Source organism: Bufo bufo, chromosome 9 (assembly GCF_905171765.1).
Source record: "Bufo bufo chromosome 9, aBufBuf1.1, whole genome shotgun sequence".
Taxonomy (NCBI): Eukaryota; Metazoa; Chordata; class Amphibia; order Anura; family Bufonidae; genus Bufo; species Bufo bufo.
Genome location: NC_053397.1, coordinates 215,276,664 through 215,295,582, shown reverse-complemented (window position 1 = coordinate 215,295,582; position 18,919 = coordinate 215,276,664). Strand labels below are relative to the sequence as shown.

Genomic DNA, 18,919 nt, shown 5'->3' with positions numbered 1-18,919 from the left:
AACTACTATAATACTGCTCCTATGTACAAGAATATAACTACTATAATACTGCTCCTATGTACAAGAATATAACTACTATAATACTGCTCCTATGTACAAGAATATAACTACTATAATACTGCTTCCTATGTACAGGAATATAACTACTATAATACTGTCTCCTATGTATAAGAATATAACTACTATAATACCGCCTCCTATTTAATAATGCATGCATACCCGTAAAGATTCCAGTTCCTAGAATTATAGCACAAGCTGAAACCAAACATGTTGTATAATAGCAGCACATCAAAGTGATGATAAAGGCGTCCTTGTAACTCAGCTCTGCTCCATTCTATCACTCTTTCCACACTGCTGCATATAGATTTGTGGTTTATGGGGTATGTGTATACTTGAAGTCTTTATGAGCGTCTGTTGTTTAAAACATAATAACCAAGATTTCTCATCTCTTGCAGCCCGAGGGCCTGGAACAAATACAGAATTTGAAGGAACTGTGGATAGATAACAATGCACTGCAGACGATGCCTGGGGTAATCACTTTACACTGTGACATTCAGTTTGGGGTGCAGTGTCTTAGATTTTGGGTCTGGATGTGGTACGTGTGTAAAATCCTTGCTTCTTCTGCCAGCTCTTTAATAGGCACAGATTACCCTTTTCACCTAATTTCCACAGCTGGATCGCTCTACAGGTTCTGTCTTATTACTGACAGAGTCCATACAATGTCGTGAACTCAAATTTGTATCATACAAATAATATAGGAAATATATTTAATACATGCTCTATTATGTTTTCATGTATGCATTCTATCTATCTATCATCTATCTATCTATCTATCTATCTATCTATCTATCTATCTATCTATCTATCATCTATCTATCTATCTATCTATCTATCTATCTATCTATCTATCTATCTATTATCTATCTATCTATTATCTATCTATCTATCTATCTATCTCTCTATCTCATATCTATCTATCTATCTATCTATCTATCTCTCTATCTCATATCTATCTATCTATCTATCTATCTATTATCTATCTAATTTTTGTATCCATCCATCTCACATCTATCTGTCATACATATCTCTCTGTCTGCCTATCCGTTTCTTTTCAGTTTTTTTACAGGTCCGTTAACTTCAATGGGTCCACAAAAAACGGAAATTACTCAGTTCCGTATGTCCGCATGTCCGTTAGGCAAAAAAATAGAACATGTCCTATTCTTGTCCGTTTTGAGGACAAGGACAGGCATTGTTGTAATGGATCCACAAAAAAAGGGATACAATACAGATGTCACAGATAGCGTACATTTTTTTTTGCGGATCCGTGTTTGGTGGACCGCACATGCGGTCATGTGCATGAGCCCTAATCTAAATAGGATGACAAAAGTTAGCCTGTTTTTAGCTGGATCAGCGTTACCTCACGGCCCAGATTTACTATAATGTATATTTTTTTCAAAATAGGCTACAAATGTGACAAAATGTATCAAATGTAACAGAAAATGCTGCAAAACTATTGTGTGCGGAGGCCGAATAGTGTTTGCTGTGCGCCCGGCCTTGTCATGACATAACTACTTACCTCCCAAGAGTCTGGTGTTTTTTGTTCATGCAAATAGACCATCTAAGAGGTGTGGCTTATGCAAATTTATGTTAAAAACACAGAACAGGGGCGGGTCTTAAAATGTGCATCAATTTTGGTATTTTATGCAATGTGCAAGATGTGAAAGTCTACTGACCAGGCCTATGGCCGGCTAAAGAAATCCTATGTGTGTAACAAGTCTATAGGAAAACTGAAGCAGCTCATCTACCTGGACATGTCCAAGAATCGGATCGAGAGCATAGAAATGGAAGTATCCGGCTGCGAGTCCTTGGAAGATCTTCTCCTTTCCTCCAATTTATTACAACACTTGCCTGACTCACTAGGTAAGAACAAAATGTTTCACTGATTTCTTGATTGTGCCGAGCATGCATGTAGGAGGAAAACCGTCCGCCGAACAAACGTTGGCCTGACCTCTATCTAGTGCGTGTGACCAATCAGGACCACCTATAACTCAGTTGTTAGGTCACATATGTAGGGTGTAGATACACCTCTTACAGACTCCAAGGAGGAAGCAGTAGAATTATTTTTTTTTGTCTTTGGCTGTGAATGGAGAAGAGAACATCTCATAGCTCAAAAACAGCACAAGAAGGCAAAGAGAAAAATGTGAAATTATGGCATGTAAAATCTCAATTAAAATACATGTGCTGATGCCTTGCTAACCCTCCCTTGTTCTGATCTTCAGCTACACAGTGCCTCCTTTAGTCACATCCAGAGCTGCGCCAAACATACTACTTGGAATTTGCTGCATTAGCAAAAACAATCCCTTTCTGTTAGAAGGGTCTCCTGATGAGAAGTTGATCACAGCGATCAACTGTGATCTTTGGAGGAATCCAATTGGTGTTCAATTCCTCTGCAGCACCACCACAGGAGAAGTAAAGTATTACATAGTGTTCCCATTGAAATCAATGAACTGTAAATGTAATGTGCGGATGTATCAGTCCTCCAGAAAAAGGGATGCTCTTTGTGGAACAGGTGACCGCCATCTAATAAGAGCAGGGATGCCCAACCTGCGGCCCTCCAGCTGTTGCAAAACTACAACTCCCAGCATGCCCGGACAGCCTACAGCAGGGCATGGTGGGAGTTGTAGTTTTACAACAGCTGGAGGGCTGCGTGTTGAGTATCCCTGTAATAGAGTATTTGGGTTTTTTAAACCAGGCAACCCCCTATAAACAAGATCCTGCACTCCATTGTGGGAAATGAGGTTCCTGAACTTAGGAGAGTGCAACTTGTGTAGATTCACTGCGGGGCATCCAGTCATATTTAAAAATGTAGTGCTCACCATTTACTGACAAATCTCACTCAGTTTTCCTGAAATATGTTTCTTCACTTCAACAGGTCTGCTGAAAAAACTCACAACTCTGAAAATAGATGACAATCAACTTGTAGCACTACCAAATACAATTGGAAAGTGAGTATGAAAAGAAAATACTCTTAGCTGCTCCTATTTCTTTTCTGTGGTCCTAAAATTTTTGAAATTTAGATCGATATATAATAGATAGTAATTAGAAAGATATTTCTCATATCTAATATCTATTTTTCTATTTATCTATCTATTTATCAATCTATGTCATCTATCTATCTATTATTTATATATCTTCTTATCTATCTGTCTATTATTCTTGCATGGAGATAGATAGATAGATAGATAGATAGATAGATAGATAGATAGATAGATAGATAGATAGATAGATATGGGATAGATAGATAGATAGATAATAGATAATAGATAGATAGATAGATAGATAGATAGATAGATAGATAGATAGATAGATAGATAGATAGATAGACCTTGCTGAAAAAGCCAATCAGCTGAACAAATAAGACATTTTCGCCATCTTGTTGGGCTCTGATTGCCCTTGAGCACATTGTGTAGATAAAGTCATTAAGAGGCCGGGATAGAGAGGAATGAAAGCTTTTTCCTGCCGCTTGGAGTGACTTGTGTCCCAGAATATGAAGCAATAGACACTGAATTTCAGCAACAAAGAATCTGTGCATCCCCAGAACACAACTACATATTCCTTTTCTTTAGACACGCTCTATTATTCGCTATAAAGTCACAGCGGATTCTTTTTTAAGCTTTCAGTGTGATTTCAGTTGCTTTGTATATGGGCATTGAGCATTTCTGAATTCATACTGCAAAAATAAATGTCCCCGCTGTATAAATAAACTGAGTGAATCTCTCCCTATTGTTATCCCACTGTTATTCGTGTGTATGGGCTAAGTACTGCGGGTAATACAATATATGATGATTTTCTTTCATTTGTTACTTAAATATTTTTGTAGTTATTTAATATTATAATTGTGTTATTTTGTGGGACCCTTCAGTACCCTTCTGCAGGCATGTGATCACTACTTTCCTTCAACCCCTGTACTATGCAGCCCTATAGTCACTAACCCCATCATGTCATTATCCAAATCATCCATTTGGCTAAAAGGTCTTCTGACCCTACATACTTCATGACACTGACATATTGCATACAGCCTCATCATTACTAATATAATCACATGAGAAGACTGGTCACTGCTTCCTCCAAAGATAAACAGTCTTCTGCTGCTGCTATCATTATTCCTATCTTACATTTGGCTAAAAGTTCTTCTGATCCCACATACTTCATGATGCTTGACTTGTTGCATACAGCCTCATCATCAATAATATAATCACATGAGAAGACAGGTCACTGCTTCCTCCCAAGATCAACACACTCTGACCCTGCAGCTGTTAATTACATTAGAGATTATTTGCCTGTCTACATTTTCACCTTGCCTTATTATGTCGGGCATGGTCCTCACTAATGTCAATGGCATGAAAGTAAGGATAATTGTTTACTGCAAGATCAACACACTCTTCTCCTGCTGCTGTCATTATAACCACCATCAGTTTGGCTAAAAAGTCTTCTGATCCTACATACTTCATGACAGTGACATATTGCATACAGCCTCATCATTACTAATATAATCACATGAGAAGACAGGTCACTGCTTCCTCACAAGATAAACACACTCTTCTCCTGCTGCTGCCATAATTCCCATCATCAGTTTGGCTAAAAGTTCTTCTGATCCCACATACTTCATGACATTGACCTATATCCGTGTCATCACTAGCATAATCACAAAATAAGACGGGTCAACTCTTCATCCCAAAATCAACACACTACACTCCTGCTGCTGCCAGAATTCCCATCATTAGTTTGGCTAAATGGTCTTCTGATCCCACCTACTTAATGATACTGACCTACATTCTTGTCATCACCAGCATAGTCACATAAAAAGACAGGTCACTGCTTCCTCCCAAGATCGACACACTCTTCTACTGCTGCTGCCATAATTGCCATTATTAGTTTGGCTAAAAGGTTGTCACGTTTGGGTGTGGGAGGGAAACACCACACCGAACATAGGAGGGAAAGGGGTGAGGGAATAAGGCCTGGAAACTAGGGAAAGGAGATGGAGACCACCTAGTAAAACCCTAATCAAAGTCCTGACTTACTACTAGTATGAACAGACCCCAGAGGTAGGTGAGTTCATACACAGGATGGAATACCTAATGTCCTAACTCACCCTATAGGAACCTGGTACTAATGTCAGGACTGAGACAACCTGTTCCTCCAAAAGGAAGGACTGAGTCTCCCTCAGCCCTTAATACAAATGACAGGGAAATGCAACACATAAAACAACCCAAACAAAATACAAAAGGGAAAGAAAACACTTAACTTAAAGTGGCTATGGCAGCACCAGGAACTCAGCCGAGATCCACACACCGGCAATGCACAACTCAAACTGAAGATATAAACCGCACAGCATAGTGGGAGAAACAACAATAAATAGAGAAGGTTAAATGACCATTTGTGTGGCAATCACCAGAAACAACACAGACGTCATTTGATCCAAACAGAAAACATGTCAGATCTCCTGTCACCTGTTGCAGGAACATCCGTGACAAAGGTCTTCTGATCCCACATACTTCATGACACTGACCTATATCCTTGTCATCACTAGCATAATCACATGAGAAGATAGGTCACTGCTTCCAGCCAAGATCAACACACTCTTCTCCTGCTGCTGCCATAATTCCCTTCATCAGTTTGGCTAAAAGTTCTTCTGATCACTTCTGATGACACTGGCCTACATCCTTGTCATCACTAGCATAATCACATAAGAAGACAAGTCACTTCTTCCTCCCAAGACAAACACACTCTGGTCCTGCTGCTGTGTATTACCTTGGAGATTATTTTCCTGTCTGCATTGTCACCTTGCGTTATCATGTCGAGTGCTGTCCTCACTAATGTCAATGGCATGAAAGTAAAGATACTGCAGGAGCAGCGCACTCCTCTCCTGCTGTCGTTAGTGCATCATCAGTTTGATTACAGATTATTCTGTTGCCAGGTACATCATCACACTGACCAGTTGACAAATGACCTGTAAAAACCTCTAATACTTCCGCTACACTTTACAAGGAGACAGAAATGCTGAGACCTCCATGATCTGTTAGATAAGTCTCTGCAGTGTAGAGTCAATGAAGTGTCCCTGGCTAATCTGCAGCGTCGGGTGGTATATGTGGAACGGACTCATTGCCTTAGGATTCGCTGATTAAATCTTTTTCTAAACTTTCAGTTTATCTTTGTTAGAAGAGTTTGATTGCAGCTGTAATGAACTGGAGACTTTGCCGCCCACCATCGGATACCTGCACAGTCTGCGCACAATGGCCGTGGATGAGAACTTCCTGACAGAACTTCCCCGGGAGGTGAGCGCGTAATGATATTCTTGGATTTATAATAACAGGATTATTTGATACATTTGTGGCAAATAGTCATGTTATTTTTTTTAAAAAATTGAAATTAGATTTTTTTTTTTTAATATTCAGAATTGTTTAAGAAATTGTAGCCATCATTGCAAAAATTTAATATTGAGGGGCACGTACAAATACCACTGGAACATTGGCGACTTTTTAGTCGTCAGGTGACGCCCATATTCTTTAAAGGGGTTCTCTAGGACAGCTATGAGAAGTTTTGGGGTCGGTCACCAAAACCAATTTTGCAGGTTAAGGTCTCATGCACATGATCATTGTGTGTTTTGCTGTCTGCAAATTGCGGAGCCACAAAACACGGATGGCGTCCGTGTGCGTTCCGCAATTTGTGGAATGGCACGGACAGCCATTGATATAATTGCCTATTCTTGTCTGCAAAACAGACAAGAATAGGACAGGTTATATATATTTTTTTTTTTACGGACCACGGAACGGAGCAATGGATGCGGCTCAGATGCGTACCAAAACAACGGTTGTGTGCATGAGGCCTAAGGCCTCATGCACACGAACCTATTTTAATTCTGTGTCCGTTCTGTTTTTTTTGCGGACCGTATACGGAACCATTCATTTCAATGGGTCCACAAAAAAACCTGAATGTACTCTGTGTGCATTCCGTTTCCGTATGTCCGTATTTCCGTTCAGCAAAAAAAATAGAACATGTCCTATTATTGTCCGCATTACGGACAAGGATAGGACTGTTCTATTAGGGGCCAGATGTTCCATTCCCGCAAAATACGTAATGCACACGGATGTCATCCCTATTTTTTGCGGATCCGATTTTTGCAGACCGCAAAATACATACGCTCGTGTGCATGAGGCCTAACTTGGACGTATTACCTTCAAAATCATGTGGTCATCGGCCGCCATGATTGAGCAGGGTTTCAGACACACATGGCAGCCTACAAAGGATTTTCAGCCTCTGGATGTAAACTAGAACATTCCACAGTTGAGGGTTTGCTACAATTGCACCCGATCTGTGATCTAAACAGCCTAGACTAAAGCTTGAACCCCTGAATGGATACATTGTAACACACTATCAAGCTTGTCCTTCTTGTCATGATGTAAAAAAAAAAATGTTTCCACTCACTGGCACAGCAAGCAGAGATCTTGAAAATGGAATTGAATGTATATTATTCTCTATTAACGTTAGATTGGCAATTGCAAGAATGTCACAGTGATGTCTCTTCGGTCGAACAAGCTGGAGTTTCTCCCTGAAGAAATTGGCCAGATGCAGAAGCTGCGAGTGCTGAACCTGAGTGATAACAGGTACGGTAATAATGATGTCATTAAATGGCGCACAGGGGAAATCAAAGCGCCATCGCGAGGAGCCGAGAGGCGCTCATCCTGAGCTCACAACCGCCGCCTCATTCCTGCAATCCAGAAATTTACCCCTCAGTCAGGGGCGTAGCTAGAAATGCATGGGCCCCATAGCAAAAAAAATTTATGGGCCCCCCCCCGTGCCATCCACAGATCCCCCTCCCCTAAATAGTGCCATCCACAGATCCCCCTCCCCTAAATAGTGCCATCCACAGATCCCCCTCCCCTAAATAGTGCCATCCACAGAGCCCCCTCCCCTAAATAGTGCCATCCACAGATCCCCCTCCCCTAAATAGTGCCATCAACAGATCCCCCTCCCCTAAATAGTGCCATCAACAGATCCCCCTCCCCTAAATAGTGCCATCCACAGATCCCCCTCCCCTAAATAGTGCCATCCACAGATCCCCCTCCCCTAAATAGTGCCATCAACAGATCCCCCTCCCCTAAATAGTGCCATCCACAGATCCCTCTCCCCTAAATAGTGCCATCCACAGATCCCCCTCCCCTAAATAGTGCCATCCACAGATCCCCCTCCCCTAAATAGTGCCATCCACAGATCCCCCTCCCCTAAATAGTGCCATCAACAGATCCCCTTCCCCTAAACAGTGCCATCAACAGATCCCCTTCCCCTAAACAGTGCCATCCACAGATCCTCCTCCCCTAAACAGTGCCATCCACAGATCCCCCTCCCCTAAACAGTGCCATCCACAGATCCCCTTCCCCTAAACAGTGCCATCAACAGATCCCCTTCCCCTAAACAGTGCCATCCACAGATCCTCCTCCCCTAAACAGTGCCATCCACAGATCCTCCTCCCCTAAACAGTGCCATACACAGATCCCCCCTCCCCTAAACAGTGCCATCCACAGATCCCTCTCCCCTAAACAGTGCCGTCCACAGATCCCCCTCCCCTAAATAGTGCCATCCACAGATCCCCCTCCCCTAAATAGTGCCGTCCACTGATCCCCCTCCCCTAAATAGTGCCACCCACAGATCCCCCTCCCCTAAATAGTGCCATCCACAGATCCCTCTCCCCTAAATAGTGCCACCCACAGATCCCCCTCCCCTAAATAGTGCCATCCACAGATCCCTCTCCCCTAAACAGTGCCATCCACAGATCCCCCTCCCCTAAATAGTGCCATCCACAGATCCCCCTCCCCTAAATAGTGCCATCCACAGATCCCCCTCCCCTAAACAGTGCCATCCACAGATCTCCCTCCCCTAAACAGTGCCATCCACAGATCCCCCTCCCCTAAACAGTGCGATCCACAGATCCCTCTCCCCTAAACAGTGCCGTCCACAGATCCCCCTCCCCTAAACAGTGCCATCCACAGATCCCCCTCCCCTAAATAGTGCCATCCACAGATCCCTCTCCCCTAAACAGTGCCATCCACAGATCCCCCTCCCCTAAATAGTGCCATCAACAGATCCCCCCTCCCCTAAATAGTGCCATCAACAGATCCCCCCTCCCCTAAATAGTGCCATACACAGATCCCCCTCCCCTAAACAGTGCCATACACAGATCCCCCTCCCCTAAACAGTGCCATCCACAGTATCAGGTGCCTCCCCCCCCCCCATGTGCCAGTCAGTATCAGGTGCCAACCCCCCCCCCCCCTCCCCCAGGTGCCAGTATCAAGTGCCCCCCCCGCTCCCTAAAAAAATAATAAACACTTCTACTTACGAATCCCATGTCAGCGATGCGATGCAGCCTCTTCCTGTGTCCCTCCCTGTATGTCCATATATGGAGTCAGTGCTTGTATTTCAGAAAAGGTTTCTGCTGGGATTTGAACCCACGACCTTCTGTATCAGAGGTAAAGCATCTAACCACAAGACCATAAGAGCCAGCTTGCTGCTGACTGAAAAATTATGAGACTTCTACTGTTATAGCTGGCTAAGTGTACATCTATACACATGACAGCTGCTCATATATAGAGATATAGCAGAGCTGAGTGTGCTGGGATAGCTGTCATATAGAGATATAGCAGTGCTGGGTGTGTTGGGGCAGCTGTCTTATGTATAGATGTACACTTAGCCAGCTATAACAGTAGAAGTGTCAAATTTTTTCAATCAGTTGCAACGCCTCCTTTATGGTTGTGAGGGTAAATGCTTTGCCACTGATACATTGGAGGTTGTGTCGAATCCCAGACACATCAGGAGATTTTAGAATACAGTAAGATTAGATCACATTAGTGAGGGGGCCTGAACATTAACACCGCTGCTGTGAAGGGGGCCCTGAACATTAAGACATCGATATTTAACTAACTTGAAAATAAACTGTCGGTCCCTGAAGCAGCTGCTTCCCCGGTAGTTACGCCACCTCCTGGCTGCCTGTGTGTAGTGTCTGTGTGTGTTAAAAAAAAAAAAAAAAAAGAATGTGGTCGGACGGGCCCCCAGTGGCGTAGGGCCCCATAGCCACTGCTATGGTTGCTATGGCGATCCCTACGCCACTGCCCTCAGTCCCCAGTCCTTCTGCCCTGTTAAAGGGAATGTGGAGTAAAAACATTAATAAATGACCCCACTTTTTGGCATATTTTTGTTGCAGATTTTGTTGCAAAGGGGTTCTGCGGCAAAATCTGCAACTTTTCCCCGCTCACGGCACTTTCCAAGGTCGTGGAAAAAGGGGGTGGGGCGTGGGCAGGGAAGAGGGCGAGCCCGCCGGCCCGTCTCATTCATCATTTCTCACGCCAGTTTATGGAGTGGAAAATTATCTTAAACTACGCCACCAAGGGAGCTTCCGTCGTTTAAAGCATGCCACATGGCTGGCGGCACCAAGCACCAAAGTCATGTAGAGGCCTGCACCTCTGCAAAACGCTGCCAGCGCAGGGGGATTAAGACCGGTGTCTTAATCGACAGTCTTAATTAATGACCACCCAAGTTTTTATGATAAACACATTTTTAAAGATTTTTTGTGATTGTTTTTAATTTTCCATTTCACTATCTATATCTACAAAACACTGGTCCTGAACTAGTGGCACTAAAGATATGAGGAGCATCTACTTGGCATCTACCCAACCCACAGTCACCCTCCAGACTTCCAGATAATGACGTGTGATTCCATCAGAAGCCATATTGTGCCCTATCGATGACCCCAGCCATCTGCAGCCATAAGCGTAAGGCGCGTTACTCCTCAGTAACTGGATTTTTCAGATTTGTTTTTTTGATTTTCAGGTTAAGGAATTTACCCTTCAGCTTTACGAAACTTAAAGAACTTGCTGCTCTGTGGCTTTCAGACAATCAGGTGAAATCTTCATCTGTTGTTTCCCACTCACAATATACAAGATATAGATGAGGATACATAGAAGATACAAATATAGAGGATACAGAGAAGATACAAATATAGAGGATACATAGAAGATACAAATATAGAGGATACAGAGAAGATACAAATATAGAGGATACATAGAAGATACATACAGGATACAAATATAGTTGAGGATATATAAAAGATACATATGGGATATAGATGAGGATACATAGAAGATACATACGGGATACAAATATAGTTGAGGATATATAGAAGATGCATATGAGATATAGGTGAGGATACATAGAAGATACAGATATACAGTACAGACCAAAAGTTTGGACACACCTTTTCATTCAAAGAGTTTTCTTTATTTTCATGACTATGAAGGCATCAAAACTATGAATTAACACATGTGGAATTATATACATAACAAACAAGTGTGAAACAACTGAAAATATGTCATATTTTAGGTTCTTCAAAGTAGCCACCTTTTGCTTTGATTACTGCTTTGCACACTCTTGGCATTCTCTTGATGAGCTTCAAGAGGTAGTCCCCTGAAATGGTCTTACAACAGTCTTGAAGGAGTTCCCAGAGATGCTTAGCACTTGTTGGCCCTTTTGCCTTCACTCTGCGGTCCAGCTCACCCCAAACCATCTCGATTGGGTTCAGGTCCGGTGACTGTGGAGGCCAGGTCATCTGGCGCAGCACCCCATCACTCTCCTTCATGGTCAAATAGCCCTTACTTTCAAAGTTTTCCCAATTTTTCGGCTGACTGACTGACCTTCATTTCTTAAAGTAATGATGGCCACTCGTTTTTCTTTACTTAGCTGCTTTTTTCTTGCCATAATACAAATTCTAACAGTCGATTCAGTAGGACTATCAGCTGTGTATCCACCTGACTTCTCCTCAACACCACTGATGGTCCCAACCCCATTTATAAGGCAAGAAATCCCACTTATTAAACCTGACAGGGCACACCTGTGAAGTGAAAACCATTTCAGGGGACTACCTCTTGAAGCTCATCAAGAGAATGCCAAGAGTGTGCAAAGCAGTAATCAAAGCAAAAGGTGGCTACTTTGAAGAACCTAGAATATGACATATTTTCAGTTGTGGATATATAGAAGATACATATGGGATATAGATGAGGATACATATAGGATATATAGAAGATACATATGGGATATAGATGAGGATACATAGAAGATACAAGCTCTTGGATCCAGTGTTTTTTGAAGGGCTACACTGAGTGTCTTCCCTTCACCCCTGTTGCTCAGGATCTTTATGTAAATGGCAGATAACATGTCATCCTTCTATTTCTTCCAGTCCAAAGCTCTCATTCCTCTACAGACGGAAGCTCATCCTGAGACCAAGCAGAGAGTATTAACCAATTACATGTTCCCGCAGCAGCCACGTGGGGATGAAGGTAGACTACTTACCACGATCACCTACTGTAGAGTTGAGCTTCCTCATAATCACTGTCCAATAAAAAGTTCTGCAACTTTCTAATAGACTCTTTTCAATTCTTAACTGTTTTCAAGATCTCTACTTGCTGCCACAGAATGGAAGCTTGTTCCCTCCGGAGACCGACTGAATAACCTTGTTGTAATCTAATATTTCTCACAGCTGAGAGTTCGCTACAATGGTTTGCAGTCTAGGAACTGTAAACTGTCACTGACAGAGGATTGTCTAAACAGGATACAACTGTAGCAAACGCTCAGCTGTGAGAAATATGGGGTCTATGCATTTTCAGGCACTGGATCTAATATGGAATATTTTCATTCACTTACAGCCAACAGAGATTTTAAATTTTAAAGGGATTCAAATATTAACTGTATTAGAAAGTTGCAGAATGTTTTTATTGTATAATTACTAAAGAGGACGGTGACATGACATGTTTATTCTTGCAATTCCTTTATTTTTCTTTCTAGAAGTTTATGAATTAATTACTAGCAGTCTGCTATGAAGGATCCAGATGGGGGTTACCAGTTGGGGGAAGGTGTCCCTGCAAAGACTGACACTATCCAATCAGTGCTGCCAGTGTTAGACTGTACATCTGGATCCTTCATTCCAAACTACTAGCAATCCATTCATAACTTCTAGCAGGAATAATAGAGGAACAGCTCAACATAGAGTCATAGGAATACACGCTGCAGAGTGGTTATTACATGGGGAATGCAAGCAGTTACTAAATCAGACGTCTCAGGAGAAGGGAGACAGGTGCTCTTTAAGTTTTATTTGAATAAGACTGGACAATAGGGGGGCCCTATGTCTTATGTGGCACAGGGCCCCCCTATGCTTTGCCCCTGACAGTAGAGGACAAGCCGAAGAGCGCTATTTGCAGGTGATTTTTGGGGTGGGGGCTCCTCCATGTTATATAATCAGCCTCCATATGTTGGTGACTAATATTTATCAGCGCGGTTTACATCTGACCGAGGCTAATGATGTGAACATATGGCGGGACTATTTTTATATTTTTTCCATCTAGTGCCTGACTCGTCATTTGGGCCAGCAAAGGTTGGGAGACGGCAATCTGTTTTTGACAACCGTAATCATTTCCCGTCAGCCGCACGTGACAGCCACTGTTTGTCTCTATAATGCAGATTTCCAGTCTGACAGTGACAGCTTTAACCCCACGCTCTGGGAGGAGCAGCGGCAGCAGAGGATGACCGTGGCATTCGAGTTCGAAGACAAGAAAGAGGAAGAGGAGGCTCCGGGAAAAGTCAAGGTCAGATCGCGGATAAAGCTGACGCAAGCGGCCACCGAATACTGATTGCCTGAAAATACATAGGGGGGGGGGGGGGCACTTCTCTATAGTACAAGATATGGCGCTTTCTTCCGGGAAATAGTGCCACACCTGTCCAGTGGTTGTGTGTGGTATTGCAGTTCAGCCCCATTCACTTCAACGAGCTGCAGTGCCTGACATGACCCACGGACAGGTGTGGCGCTGTCTCTGGAAGAAAGCAAAGGGGTTTTTCTAATTCCATGCAAACCCTTTAACCATTGCAGCAAGATTTTTGCACCTTCTATGCAGGTGACCACCCAGTCCGTGCCGGCACATAGGCCGTGGTGCCATATATGAGAGCTGAGATTTATTAAGGACACACATCCCTCCTGTATGGACGGTGCGGCAGGGTGTGCGTACTCTGTGGCATCAGCTATGAATGGGAGTGAATGGACAGAAAAGTGTCCATAGCGGAGTGCAGCCCGTCCCCCCAGTGACATGGGAGTAGCAGGGGAGCTGCGTACACAGCCCAGAAGGCAGCCGCAATATGTAGCAGAGGCTGCTGGTTACTTTCCCGTTCAAGGGCCAGAATTCAATAAGAGATATCGGAAAATGAGTGATGCGTCTGATTGCTGGGACCCCCACCATGTCCTCTGTTTGAAGGGAGCACATGCTGCCACTCCATTCATTCTCTATGGGTCTCATGGAGCGTACAGCCTTGACTATCACAGAATGTGAATGCAGTGTGCGTGTGCGACCATCGCTCTGTGGGGGACACGGGACCCTGATTGTGGGGTCCTAGCAATGATCAGACGCTTATCGCCTGTCCTGTGGATAAGTGATAAGTTGTTATCGTGGAACAAGCCCTTTAGGCCCCTTTCACACTAGTAAGTTTCCCGCGCGTGTGCAATGCGTGACGTGAGCACATCGCACCCACACAGAATCCTGACCCATTCATGTCAATGGGTCTGTGTCCATGAGCGTTTTTTTCACGCATCAGTTCTGCGCTGCGTCAAAAAACGCAGCATGTTCTATATTCTGCGTTTTTTCACGCAGCCCTGGCCCCATAGAAGTGAATGGGGCTTTAGTGAAAAGAGCATTGCATCCGCAAGTAAGTGCGGGCGTGATGCGTTTTTCACTGATGGTTGCTAAGAGATGTTGTTTGTAAACCTTCAGTTTTTTATCATGTGCGTGAAAAACGCATCAAAACGCATTGCACCCGCGCGGAAAAAAATAGCATTCTTAATACAGAATGCATAGTACAATAGGGCTGGAGGGGTTAAAAAATAAAAAAGAATTAAAGAGGACCTTTCACCCATTATGACAATGTGAACTAACTATACAGACATGTAGAGCGGCGCCCGGGGATCTCCCTGCACTTACTATTATCCCCGGGCGCCGCTCCGTTCTCCCGCTATGTCCTCCGGTATCTCCGCTCACTAAGTTATAGTAGGCGGAGTCTGCCCTTGTTCTGCTCTTGCGCTGGCCAATCGCAGAGCTCACAGCCTGGGAGAAAAGACCCGAACTTTTTTTATTTTTTAACCCCTCAAGCAACATTTTAGTAAGCATTCTGTATTAAGAATGCTATTATTTTCCTTTATAGCCATGTTATAAGGGTAAATAATACAGTAAATTGACTTTAATCAATTTACTAACATCATCTCCTAGCAACCATGCGTGAAAATCGCATTTTATCCGCACTTGCTTGCGAATGCTATGCGATTTTCAAGCAGACCCATTCATTTCTATTGGGCCTGTGTTGCGTGAAAATCACCGCTCATCTGCACAGCCTCATTGAAGTGAATGGGTCCGGATTCAGTGCGGGTGCAATGCATTCACCTCACGCTTTGCATCCGCGCGGAATTCTCGCACGTGTGAAAGGGGCCTAAGGGTTTGTCTAGTTTAGAGAACACGTTTACCCATTAGGGAATTCTGAGTTAAAGGGTTATCTCCCACGAAAAATATTCTACCGTTTTCAAACCAGCACCTGAATCTGAATTATTTTGTAATTGCATATAATTAAACATTTAGCATAGCCACTGAGTTATTCAGTACAATGTATCTGTCTAGCGCCACCTCTTATTTCCTTGTCCTGCTCACTGAGATGGCCGCACATGCTCAGTTTCATCCTTCAACTGCCTCCTGACCTGTGATAGGCAGAGCATGGACACGCCCCCTGAGCTGCAGCAGAAAAGACACGCCCCCTGAGCTGCAGCAGACAAGACACGCCCCCTGAGCTGGCAGCTTGATATAAATCTAGCAGTGCAATGAATGAGGAGATCTCTGGATCCATGTGAGGCGCAGGGCTGGTTCTAGCTTTGTTAGACAGAGATTGTCATGGACTGTATGGTGTATGATTTTCATTTTTTACATTATTCATGGGAGAACCCCTTTACTAGAAAGGGGTCCCCTGTTCCAGGTCTTCATCTCTAAACCAGAGTGGTTAGCGGTTTTAAAGAGCGTCTCTCTCTCTGGAGGACCCGTCCTGTCCTGCCTTACACTGGTGTGAATGGACGCTGTGTAATACTTAATTTCTCCTGTGGTGGCACTGCAGGGAAACTGAACACTTACTGCCATGAGAACCTGGTGATCGCTGGTGGTCCCAGAAGTGATCTGTTCATTGTCTTCTCACAAGCAGGTATTGTAGGAATAACCCGCACTCGGGGTATAATTATATAGTGTCCTGACATCTTTTGGTCGTGAGGCTAACAGCCTTTGGTTCACACGTCGTCTTTATGACATGTCTTCCCATATAAATAGGCCACAGTGTGGAAATATCTGTTGCACTGACAGCATGAAGCTGTGATTCCTGTGGGATGGAGCTACTAGAGGCGGGTGAAACATAGAAGCGCCTGGATAAAATGCTGGAAACTAGAAGCTGTAGAGATTTCCAGTGCGGATGTATGTAGCGAGCGTGCATGATAAGTACATATGTGTGCCTGCGTGCAGGAGTGCTGTGACTGTGTGGGTGCATGCCTATGTACGGATGGGTGCAAATAGGTAGAGAGTGTGCCCATGTACTAAACTGGTAACATCATATGAATAATGTGTGGTTGTATTATTTATATACTGTATGAAGGTACAGTATGATTTCAGCACTAGGTATATAAGGTCCCCAATGCACGGAACGGCCGTGTGCATGCGGCCTTAGATTGTGAGCTCTTATGGGCAGCCGACCCCTCGTGAGATTCTACACTTTCACCAACCTTTAGTTATAACTTTCTGGAATATTTTGTATTTGAAAAGTTTGATGAAACTTAAAAAAAAATTTTTTTTTTAAAAAGTGCCCATTGAGTCATCAATATGCGATGTCACGCAGCACTTCTTAATTTCTTAAGTGTACCCCAAGCTACACGACTCCGCCCCGTACTTCACTCCTGCCTTTTCTTAAATATAGAACTAATTTCAGAACGTTAGCAATTTCTTATTGAGTCCTTTAAGCCGAATATGTTTGTTCCTGAAAATTAATGGAGAGGTGAACGACTTGCAGCTGGCGTACTTCTAAAAAAACGGCACTAATTATGGCGGCTGATGCTGCACCTGATCAATCTGAGAGACGTGCAGGATCAATAGCTGGTGGATTCTTCTTCTAGGGAACAGGCAGCAATGTACACAGCAGACGGGGACCATATTGTGACTATGGCTGTCGGGTCCCCGCTTCCTTGTCACTGTAATATATTGGCCCATAGGACAAGAGGTGAAGACGGGGGGTCAGTTGCTTTTTGTCCTTCGCACCTTGTGGGAGAGATGTGAAGAATAACTTTTGGGCCAGACCCTGTTGACAACTTTGCCAGCATTACCCTGTCTGTAAAGCGAAGGGTCAGTACTTTTCCATAACGCTCACGAAAAAGGGGGGAGGGGTCTTTAGAAAGTGTCCTGAAATGCCCTTATCTGGTCAGCAATTGCTTCATTTCTTGGAGATCTTCCAATTACAGTGCATTTGGAAAGTCTTCAAACCAGGGCCGCACACAGATCTCAGAGGGACCCATAGCAAAACTTGGGGGGTTATTTATTAACCCCGGTATTTTAGACTTAGTATGGGCCCCCCTAGCAAGTTAACCACCCCCCCCCCCCCCCCAGATTTCTGATAAATTTGCGCCTTTTGAAGGAAGACATTTTAATTAAATACAAATTGAATTTAAAAAAAAATGACTTTGGCCTCAATCACTTGGAAAAAATAGAACAGGTCCTTCTAAATTATGGAGCTCATTCTGAACGTCATTTCTAAATGTATTTACACCAAACAACTGGCAGAAAAACACTGATACAATTCCTGCTTCCCTGCTATCACAAAGCGGTTTGGTTGCAGTCACCACTAGGGGGAGCTCAAGTGCATAGGAATTTATGCAATTACTATGGAAGCTTTAATCAACTCTTTATTATTGAGCTCCCTCTAGTGGCGGCTGCTTGATAATGCAGTACGTGTGATGGTGTGTGATGTACAGAGCTCTGTAGACCACTATTACTAGCCATAATGACTGGTGCAGATTTCAGGCATGAGGACAGGAGGCGGGATAGTTCGCGGGGACATTGCTCTGCTGGATATTTCTTTGTTTTGCATTATGCCTTTAAGACACGTTATTATTTTTTGGAAATTATTTCTGCCTGGAATTCTTCAGATTTGACATTTGCTAAATACCACTGAAAAATGCTAAAAGTCAGATAAAAATCGAAGCGTAGGCGTGACCGGCGCAGCGCGCGCGGTGGATTCTCGCCTCATCACCCTTGACTCTTTTCATATTAAGCTCACGGTCATTTACTGCTGGGCACATTTTGTGCTTGCAGTTCCTGCTCCTTCACAACACTATTATTACTTGGGGTGTGGACATTTTTGCATCAGTTGTTTTAAAGGTTGAGCAAAGCAGAATGTCAGGTGAACTTGTTGTAAGGGTTATTCAGTAATGATATATTTTTGTAGTGTGGATTATCTTGTCTGCGGTTCCGTCCCCCCCTCCAGAAACAGCGCCAGTCTCGTCCACTGGCTTCGTCTGATATTGCAGTTTGCAAATGAATGGGACTAAACTGCAATACCAGATGCAGCCAATAGATAAGAGTTTTAGAAAGATCATCTGTCAGCAGAATCAGCCTTATTAAACTAAGAGCAATGCCTGGTAGGGTTGACCCTGCTGCTTAGAAGCATACACTTGTTATTCAGATCAGTTGCTTCATTCTGGAGAAAAAGTACTTTTAATTCATATGCAAATGAGAAGTAAAGTGCCACAAGGGTGGGCCCTAAG

At 43.5% G+C, this 18,919-nt stretch overlaps 1 protein-coding gene across 4 annotated transcripts in view; it reads left to right on the top strand.

Moving 5' to 3' along the window:
* The window catches only part of LRRC7 (leucine rich repeat containing 7), a 161,036-nt gene that overhangs the window by 88,873 nt on the left and 53,244 nt on the right, over window positions 1-18,919 (top strand). For all 4 annotated transcript variants that reach the window (XM_040407910.1, XM_040407911.1, XM_040407909.1 and 1 more), the window contains exons 8-15: window positions 456-530; window positions 1,776-1,920; window positions 2,933-3,005; window positions 6,206-6,335; window positions 7,549-7,664; window positions 10,882-10,951; window positions 12,284-12,383; window positions 13,561-13,685. In XM_040407910.1, coding sequence (XP_040263844.1) covers window positions 456-530; window positions 1,776-1,920; window positions 2,933-3,005; window positions 6,206-6,335; window positions 7,549-7,664; window positions 10,882-10,951; window positions 12,284-12,383; window positions 13,561-13,685 — 834 coding nt within the window. The remainder of the gene's footprint in view (window positions 1-455; window positions 531-1,775; window positions 1,921-2,932; window positions 3,006-6,205; window positions 6,336-7,548; window positions 7,665-10,881; window positions 10,952-12,283; window positions 12,384-13,560; window positions 13,686-18,919) is intronic.